This window comes from Pomacea canaliculata, linkage group LG13 (assembly GCF_003073045.1).
Source record: "Pomacea canaliculata isolate SZHN2017 linkage group LG13, ASM307304v1, whole genome shotgun sequence".
NCBI lineage: Eukaryota > Metazoa > Mollusca > Gastropoda > Architaenioglossa > Ampullariidae > Pomacea > Pomacea canaliculata.
This window is the reverse complement of record NC_037602.1, coordinates 15,545,763-15,555,967: the sequence shown is the minus strand read 5'-3', so window position 1 is coordinate 15,555,967 and position 10,205 is coordinate 15,545,763. Positions and strand designations below refer to the sequence as shown.

General features: G+C 45.7%; 1 protein-coding gene across 1 annotated transcript; it reads left to right on the top strand.

The window, feature by feature from the left end:
- Nucleotides 1-1,535: 1,535 nt before the first annotated feature.
- LOC112553934 lies at nucleotides 1,536-10,193 on the top strand. Its single transcript, XM_025221430.1, has 7 exons — nucleotides 1,536-1,671; nucleotides 2,516-2,770; nucleotides 3,338-3,684; nucleotides 4,781-5,001; nucleotides 5,190-5,514; nucleotides 5,847-7,741; nucleotides 8,503-10,193. The coding sequence occupies exons 2-7, from the start codon at nucleotides 2,527-2,529 to the stop codon at nucleotides 8,630-8,632; spliced, it is 3,162 nt and encodes a 1,053-aa protein (XP_025077215.1). The 5' UTR covers nucleotides 1,536-1,671; nucleotides 2,516-2,526; the 3' UTR covers nucleotides 8,633-10,193.
- Nucleotides 10,194-10,205: the final 12 nt, after the last annotated feature.

Below are 10,205 nucleotides of genomic sequence, written 5' to 3'. Positions count from 1 at the left end.
AGTCACCATAAAACACATCTTAACACATGTCTAAAGCAAAGAGGCTTATATATATATAGTGTGTGATAGTGTGCTTTGCATTCACTGTGTAGAAATACACTGACCAAATACACGAGTTTTATTACCAACAACATTTAAACGTGTGTGTGTGTGTGAGAGAGAGAGAGAGCATCTCTCTTACTCCCAAGTAAATACATTGAAACCGTTTTATTGTTTTTAGGTATACAAGGACCTTAAGGTCATGGCGTCGCTGGGGCACCTAGACACGATTGCCGACACCAAAAAAACGGGGCCGAAGATCAGAGAATTGGAAAAGTTCGCTAACAGCTTGACCACATTCTTACGGCGCCACAACTTTGACGGCCTGCACATGCATTGGACCTACCAGAACATTCAGGATCGCCCGTATGACGAATTAGGCGCTTACCTGCATGCATTAGGCTCACTCTAGGGGAGGCTGGGTGAGGACTGGGGTGAAGACCAAGGTTAGGAGTGGGGTGGGAGTGAGAAAATCCTGGAAGGACTGCTGACCTAATTTTATGACCGTTTGAGATAAATTTATCCACATATATATAGAAGACATACAATATATGCACACATATATGTTTCAGAACGTATGCAGAGTTAGTCATGTTGCAGCAGAAACGGATAACTAATATGTTTCCTTTCTGTTTTTGAACGTATGTGTGTGCGCCCATCTGCTGTTTCAAAACTGTCAATTTCCCTTTATAAACAAAATTTGCATATCGCCCTTCTTTTTAAAACCTTTTAATAGTGATACATTAGTTTGAAAACGCCGTGGATCTTAAGCTTTAACAATTTCATCCAGTTGTTGGAGATACACCTTTGCCGTCTTGAAATTATAATTTGAATGGCAAGATTATCAGTTGCTCCGGTAGCTGATTAAGGTAAACTGAACCATCAAGCTTTGTGAACATAACAGGATTAAGAAAAAGTGTAGTGATCTTTCTAGAGACGAACAAAGTCAGACATTGTCATAAGCCTTAAGTGCATTTGAAGCAGACATTAGAGAGATTATTACTAAACCGGTGAGTTAATTTTCTGGAAATCCCTTTATTTTTAGTGGGTGTTTACTTTTCGTCTAAACATACGAAACTCTTCTGCACAAACAAGATTTTTTAAAGACGACTTTGGAGAGTGATTTTGTTACTTTTCAAACTGATTTTTGTGTATTTAAAGTGATTTTTTTTTAAAATGGAGTTTTAGTTAGCTATTTATTTTCTGACCAGCTTCTTGGGAAATCTTACAGTGCTTATGTATGATTCAAAATCAAGACAGATTGTCATGCACTGTTCACATGCCATCTCATACCTCATTTGTGCTCAGGAGAGCTATCAAGTGGCTAAACGCGTTTCGGGACGTCTTCGTCAAAGAAGCCGTTAAGTCCCAGATGGTTCGCCTGATACTGGCCACTTCCATACCTCCAAACAAAGAGGAGATAGATATCTACGGGTTTACCATCAGCAAGTACATAGATTTTGCTTTCCTCCTTGGTTATGACCTGTACGGCAGCTGGAAGAGGGAAAACCGCACCCATGTTCAGCGCATCCCGAATAACGAATGGACAATACATTCGGCCATCAACCACTGGGTCTCTCGCGAACTCCCGAAAGAAAAGCTGATCTTGGGCGTCAACTTGCGTCCTATGAGGTACGTCTCATATAGTTCTCTCATTTTCTCGTATTACGAAGATTTTATTTTAAAGGATTTGTGGTTGGGTGCATGATGTCTTCGGATGATTGGGGATATTTCAATATCATGTACTGATACTGTTTCTCCAAATCGAGGTGAATGCATGTGTCTACAACGGTCACTCGTCGAGTTTTTACAGGAGTAGTGGGGACTGCAACAACTCCGACGTCAGGATTGTACATGGATGCGTGTACATTGTGAACTCATACATTGTTTTTTGTTTTTTTTTGGGGGGGGGGTGGGGGGAACGACAACTTTCTGTTGGAATACAACTTTATATTGTAGCCCTATCGGTGAATTTTAATAAAGTGTTTAATTGTAATAAGGCGATCAAGGAGATGAAATTGATATACGAGGTGATTCTATTTCTCACTCTCTGTGTTTCTTTGTCATCCATTTTCTTTTGTTTGCGTGGGCGCATGCGTGACTCCCCGAAGTGGGCATTCTAAAATATTCTCATGCTTCCACATTCAAGAAATAACAGTTATTAGAGAAATGCTTTACTTGAAAAGGTCGAAAAGTACCTAATGGAGCTAGCAAACAACAGCGTTTTTAAGACAAGTGTATAACCAGCGCAAATTGTTAGCAGTAACGTTTTCAATACAACACATATAAAGCTAAATGGTAAGCAGTAGCTTTTTCAATGCAACATATAATTGGAAATAGAACTAACGGTTTATTAGAACCAAGATAAACAGCAGCATTTTCATTACAGCATATGACCAAAGCTGATACGAAGATTGACTACATTGTCTCTCTTAGCACGCGAGATGTTTGAACATCGCTGTTTGGCTCTTTCCAGATATACACTCGATGCTAGCATCAATACACTACCAGAAATTCTGGATCCATCCGAAAGCTGCAAAAAGAGCTCTGCCCGGGCTGTGGACGGTACCTACGGTCCTGGCTACTCGCTGGCCCATACAGGATCTGGGACAGAAGGCCAATGTCATCGTCGTGGAGGACAACATAAGCCTTAAAGACAAGGTGCGCCTGGTGGCCGCGCAAGACTTGGGTGGTATCCTCTTGGCAGGTCTAAGCGACGATGATTTTTCAGGTAGTGTGTGTATGAGAGAAAGTTTGCGTGTGTGTTTGCGCTCTCAAATGCTTATTCTTATTCTATAACATGAGACTCATAAATATTGCGTATGTATCTGCATATATATATAGTGTGATCTCTCAAAAGCTTATCCTTACACCCGAACATAACTAAATGTGCATGAATTCTTCACGAGACTCTTCTAAAGGCTGTGCGTGCGTGTACGAGTGTATGCTGAGAAAGTGCTGAACAAGGATATCCGGAAGAAAGAACCACCACCGTTATGCCTGACTGCGCGACACGTATCATCGGTGGTTTCTAAGCCAGTAGAAACAGAATATTACTGTGAAAGATGTTAAATTATCTTTACTTTCTCCGTAATCTCTGGCCTTGATGCCTTTTTTGGTAATCAAGGAGACTTTCCCATCTAATCGCCTCTTGATGCTAGTCAACTTTTGTTTCGGAGATCATAATGATGATTTGAGATTAGTGACGACGACGACGATGACGATGATGATGACGATGATTGATTGATTGGATGATGATGATGATTGATTGATGATTGATGATGATGATGATGAACAGGCAAAATGTGCGGGTTAGGACAGAATCCCCTGCTGAAAACCGTGATTGGAACGTGCGGAGAGAGCACAGGTGGTGTTCCCACCGGCACCATGCTCCTCTTCTCCGGACTGAGCCGCCGTCTCAGATCCACCCACCAGTCGATGCATCGAAGCCACGAAGGCTGCAACGTGCTGTTCTGCTTCTACAGCAACGAATTCGGCAAGACGTCCCAGATGACGAAGCTGGACGTGAAAGATATCGACCCCACGTACTGCACGCATCTGGGCTACCGCAGTTTCCTCCTCACCAACGACACAGACGACGGCGAGGCGCTAGTCATCAAGCCGTCTGACGACAAAGCGTGGCAGGTCAGCCAGGCCCTCCTGGGGGCCTTATGAAACGACGGTAAGTTGTTGCTCCTGGGCATCTTGGGCGAAACCAAGGGCCAGCTTCATGTCTCGGTATCTACGGAAATGATGTCCAGCCCCCGTGGACATCGTCGATGTTATGCAAAAGGACATCTTTGCTACTGCATTATAACTGCAGTCGCAGGAAAAAGCAAAATCCGCGAGTTCTGGATGATAAGTACAGCGCTGCTTTGTAATTCAGGAGACTAGTCCCTGGTCCTTGATTTTCCCATGTTTCCCAGGGCAACGACACACCTTCGCTTCATAACTAGGAACCAACTCAATGAGGTCGTGTTTGTGTTTATCTTGATGTTGTGTCTATCTTGTGTTCATTTCCATCTTGAATCAACTTTGTTCCTCGCCTATGTCAGCACCGTTGTGAAAAATAATTTGTCCTGTCAAATTCCTTTCTCGCCGTCAAAATCAGTCAAAAGACATTTTAGATTGTGGATTTTGATACTTGATCTTTCCATCTGTTCTTTCATCCGTCCGCCAAAACCCAACTACGTTTTGTTCCTTTGTTTTAACTTTTTAAATTACCTTTACCCTACTGGTTTTCTTCTTAGTGGTGATGATGAAGATGACGATGATACCTACTTCTGCGTCTTCGTCAGTCCGTCTTTATTCGTTACAAGGGGAGCAAAGAAATATTTGTAATCATATTGTATCTACCTCTCAGTCGGTCGAAGGTAGCAAAGTACTATCGAAGAAAGCATGCATATTCTCTCTATATTTACATAAAAATGTAAAGGTCGTCTTCTGACTGTCTATGGTCGCTAGGTGATGTGTTAGAGATCTCACTTTTTCGGGGACAGGTTTACGTGAGGGGTGTGCCCATCTCTTCCTAGGTACCATACCTTCCCTACTCTTTATGAAGTCAGGTAGCTATTTCCGACAATGAAGTCGACTGAGGGAAACTTTGTCTTGCCATACGGGTTTCGAACCGGCGCGCTTCCAGGTTTGAAAACCACTATAAGTATTCGGCTATCCATTCCCTCCTTTTGGTTTGAAAGAAATCCATTACACTGATATTTCGTTGATGCTGCTGTGATGTCAGGACGTGAATGATCTGGTCAGCTTCCGGGAACAGTTCCCAGACCTAAAGGTGATGCTCAGCATTTGGGACCCCACGTGGGACGCCGTTCACTTCACGCGCATGGCCGAGAATGTATCGGTCATCAGGAAAGTAGCGTGGGACGCCATCAACATCGTCCAGCAGCACAAGCTAGATGGCATAGACCTAGACTGGACCTTTCCCTTAGACAACAGCATAGAAAGGTAGAGTAAAGCTTTGATGATTGTCACATTGTTATTTTCATCTTTATGAAAACACGCACAGCAATGATCCGTTAACGTGCATGTTTTATCTATTTCGAACCGGATGACCCGTGGCAAGTGCGTGGAACTCTTCGCCGTTACACTTTCTTTGCAATGACCTTAGTAGACTGTCGCGTGCTGTCGTCCAGGTTCCCTGTCATGCTGGAGGTATTTCGGGACGCCTTCGATACATACGCGAAAACCACTGGACGTCCGCGCCCTAAGCTGTCCGCTAGCGTGTACTCCTTCGCCCTAGATTACTATCAAGATCAACTGGAGCGTGTCAGCAAAGCCGTGGACATCTTGCGCTTTGATACCAGTGACCTGGTCTTTCACTACCAGCTTAAGAAGGTCTCCGAGCAGCAGAACAACACGTTGATCGACATTGACCCCGCCATCCAGCTGCTGCTTCGAGAGAATGTTGACCCCCGAAAGGTTGTTATAGCGCTTCCGTTGTTCGCCAAGGTCATGAAGGTATGGAGGCACTCGCTAACGGCTGGATGATTAAAGTTTGAGGATGAGTGAGATGGGATGACAGCCAGATAAGCTTAAATGTCACGGGAAGTTTTTGATGATGATGATGATGATGATGATGATGATGCTAATCTAGCTTAGCTTAGCGAATTTGTTTAAACGCTTACAGAGTAGCAAACTTGTCAAACGACAATGATAGAAGAACGAAAGCCATCTGTAATCTTGTCTGTGTGTCTGATACATCATCAGTCGAGGCAGCAAGTCCACGCATTTAACCCGTACGACCTCGAGTGAATCACAATCTGGTCTCTGAACATTCGTTTGCTGAGCAGGTCAGAAAGATTTCTTCAGGACCGGACGGAGACACACTGGAGGTGATCAGACAACTGGCAATGCCGGAGTCCAACTTAACAGGCAAGGCCGTGTACCCGGAAGTCTGCAAACTGCGGATGGGAAAGGAAGATAGGGGCGAGCTCTTTCTCCCGAAGCGCACTGGCCAGTTCCTGCTTACCGGCCTGAATAATGACACGCTGATCAGCTTCGATGACGAAACTTCATTACGGATGAAGATCAAGCTGCTGCGGCAATACAAACTAGGAGGGGGCTTTATCAAGAACCTGGTCGCCGACGATTTTAGTGGCAAGTATTGCAAGAGAGGCGCCTTCCCTTTGCTGACTGCCATCGGCCATGAGTGCACAGAAGTAAACAAGCCAGACCTGCGCAACTCACCCAAGCGATTCAAGAACCGTAATCTGGCCGCGGTGCCCTCCCGTGGTTGCGAGCTGCTGGTCTGCTATTACGAACACAAGGCCACGCAGCGGCATGGCAAGGGCAAGGCGCTGCCAAGCGACGTTGACCCAAACAAGTGCACTCACTTCATTTTCAACTCAGCGATCCTGTCCAGCACTTCGATCGTCGTGGAACTGGCCAGCGACCTGGGCGACGAAGGACTGTATCAGAAGGTCATCGGACTCAAAACGGCCAACCCAGCATTGAAGATCTTGCTGTCTCTCCACGGTTCCTACCTAACTACAGAACACAATTTCCGCAGCATCGCCCAGTCTCCCGACAGACTGCGGGAGCTAGCCGAAAACTGCGCTGTGTATTTGCGCACGCACAAGTTTGACGGCGTGGAGATCGTATGGATGTACGAGAATCCAAAGCACATGCTGAGCAACGATAAGACGCTGTATACGTCCTTGATGGAGACATTCGCTGCTACCTTTATCAACGAGTCTGAAAAGACAGGCTCATTCAAACTCCTCCTAACGGCTCGCGTGTCAGGCAACCGTAAGATGATCGACATTATGTACGACGTCCCCAGGGTGGTGGACGCCGTCGACTTCCTGCTGGTGGACACTTATTCATGGTACACGTGGTACACTAACACCCTTCACTACAGCCCTATCTTTCCGCCAGACGGTTGGCGCGACATGAAATCGCGGGAGGAGAACGTGGCTTTCGCCATCAACCACTGGCTAAACCTTGGCGCACCCAGCGAGAAGCTGGTGCTAGGCATCGGGTTGTATGGTCACTCCTTCACACTTGTGGACCGGAAGTTCTGGAATGTCGGCGACGACTCGTCGGAGGCGGGTCTAAAGGGCGAATACACCAAGACCTTCGGCACGATGACTTACTACGAGGTGTGTCAGCTGCGCAGTCAGGGCGGCGAGGAACACTTCCTACAGGACCAGCTTGTGCCCTTCCTGGTCCACGAGGACCAGTGGATTGGCTTCGAGAATGAGAAAAGCGTACGCCAAAAGGTCCGCTTCTCCAAGTTGTACAATCTTGGTGGGGTGTCTCTATTTTCAGTCGACGCCGACGACTTCGCCGGGGGTTTCTGCAGTCCAAGCCCCTTCCCACTGCTGACGGCAGTGAGGGCTGAGTGCAGCGTCGTGGGGTCAGAGGCCACCAGGCTGAAGCATGTACGAAGCGCGCCTATAAACGACTTGGCCAAAACGAAGTTCAGGCGGCTTTGCTACATCGACACGACGTCGCTGACGCGGGACAAACCCGCTACCTTCGACGTGGCCTACATCCCGCCTGGGATATGCACACATCTCATCCTGCTGTCCCTGACCCTTGACCAGGCAGGCTCAATCAATTCGCTGACAGTGCCCGTCCTCAACGCCTTCCGTGCCATGAAACTGCTGAAGGATAAGAACGGGACAGCCTTCTTTATGTTTTCCATATCCAACTCCAGCAACACGCTCCTTGAGCTAACTGAGTAAGCAATCGAAAGGGTCTACATGTGTAAATGCCAGAAAGTTATAGTAATTGTGTAATAGATAAAATGTTAAGCATGTATATCCTTTTTATTATTTAAAGAATTTTTAAACGCATTCCCTTATAGATGAATCTGGAGTTTCGATAGAACCAAAAACTGATATTCACATGATGCAATTAATTTGTTCAAATAAATATATAGGAAAGATCCTTGCAAACAATTTTGAGCAGATCTGGAATTTAAAGAGCTTTGGATATACGTTTCCAAATTATGCACACAAAAAACACTACTACTGAAGGGTAGGACATAAAACACATAATCCGTCCACTATTCTCTGGTCAGGGTCGGCTGTAGGCCGTGGCAGCCCCGGGCAGAGAACGAATGGGTGGGCCTTTCGTCCGCCAATGTCTATAAAACCAAGTGGCGGACCATGATATTCTCATTACGGCCAAACTTTATAATACTACATATAGTTTACTGCTCCGACTCTAGCAATGTAAGTAAATACAGCGGACTAATTAACAAGAAACACAATGTTTTTCGGCCTCATTGTCATCAGCTGTGTCCTTATTTTCTCTTCTCTCAATATTATATATTGGTGTGGCGGCCACTGGGATTGGGCGGCAATATGCAAGTGCACATACCTAAGGTTGCCCCTGCTCCGTGGGGTTAGGGTGGATCCCAATAATGCTCTTGCTCCTACAGGGTTCGACATATGGTGTGCTCGATCCCTCTTACCCGGGCGCCATTTTCTGCTGCAGCAAACCTCCCATGATGACCAGCTTTCTCCGGTCTCTGCCGATCGTGCTGCGCTCGCAACAGGCCGACGGAGTGGACTTTTTCCTTCCTGAGCTGCGCTCGCAGGATGTTCAAAAGCTGATGAACTGCTAAAGAACGTGAGGAATGTCCTGGATTCTCTGAACTGGTGGAAAAACCTTACCATGTCCCTCACGTTAAATTCCTATCCCTTACAAAATGTCGACTACAAGAACTTAACCAACATGGTGGACTTTATCACCGTTTTCACCACCCCAGAGAGCAACTGGAGCTCACTCCACCACATCTTTCTGATAGAGGATTTCCAAAAGATCGTCAATGATTACATTAGCAAGGGAGTCCCGAAGGACAAACTTATCACAAGCATATCCCTTTACGGTTATGTCTTCTACATACAAAACAAAAGTCAACACTCGGCGGGAGCCCCCTCGTTTATCGGACCAAAGGGACCGATGACGGGGAGGAAGGGCATCTGGGCCTACTACGAGGTGTGTAACAAGATGCACAAGCCGGGGGTATCGCAGAGTGGGTACCAACAGAGGAACTTTATACCCCGCACCACCCCTTCCTTCTTCGACGGGCGAGTGTGGATCTCCTACGACAGCCTCAATCGAATTCAGGACAAAGTTATGTGGCTGAAGATGCAGGATGTGGGAGGCTATGCACTGAACACGGTTGACGCCGATGTCTTCATGGATGCGCTATGCGACTTCAACATCTACAATTTCCCCTTAGCTGAAGGTGCATATCTGGCCTCCCTCAATTTGAAGCAGTTCCAAAGTCTGGTTTCCTCGGCTACAACGCAGGTGCCCATTCTCACACCGGATCCGTTGACCGGTTTCCCGACCATGAGGGTCGTCGTCTTTTGGTTACTGGCGGTGGGGGTCTGGCACCTGGTGGTCAACCGTCTGACATCTGACCTCTGAACGTTCGTCACAGCCTGCAACCGTTGTCCTCGACAATAGTCATCAGCAGAATTAAATTTTTTTTTAAGTCTTGGTCTCGCCGACTTTTTCTCTCATGGTGGATAAATTTTTCATAGCTTTTAAATATATTTTTTAGTATTTTGTTGGCACCATTCAGTTGATTTACATATAATTTCTTCCCTCCTTACTGGCATCCAAACGCTACTGTTACAACACTAAGGTCATTCTTAAGCAAACAGATATGGACGAATGTTTGACGAAGTTTTTATAGAAGCGTAGTTTTAGACCTTTGCCGGACTTTGTCGAACGTCGCTCATATTTGTCCGGTTAATAATGGCCTGCAGTGATGTCATCTCGTTGAACTCCCTGCCCTTACTCCCTTCATAATATCTGTTCCTCTGGTTGTGGGCGCTCCATTCTTTCCCGTTTAGTACAGGAGTACTTTGCCAATGAAATACATGTTTTTAATCAGTATTGTACTTGTTAAAAAGATGATTGACCTAACATTGTATGTCTGTTACAATGAGTCTACTTGTTGCGCATTTAGAGGGCACATGCATATACTCTAAAGGAAATATTGGATGATTGACCGTGGTCGCTTAATACCCTTCTTTTGTATGTATGTGTGCACGCGTCGGGAGTGATGCTTTTAAAAAAAGGAGGACTTTATTACACCTCTATGTTCTCAATGCCATTAGGAAGAAGAAAATACCTGTATAATGAATTTAATAAAGTCTTAAGAATTCGAAGAACTGAAGGTG

Coding starts and splice junctions, on each gene's coding strand:
- LOC112553934 (XM_025221430.1), top strand. CDS start 2,527: ATGCTAGCATCAATACACTACCAGAAATTCTGGATCCATCCGAAAGCT. Junction 3,685..4,780: donor CTGACGACAAAGCGTGGCAG/GTCAGCCAGGCC, acceptor CTGTGATGTCAG/GACGTGAATGATCTGGTCAG. Junction 5,002..5,189: donor TTAGACAACAGCATAGAAAG/GTAGAGTAAAGC, acceptor GCTGTCGTCCAG/GTTCCCTGTCATGCTGGAGG.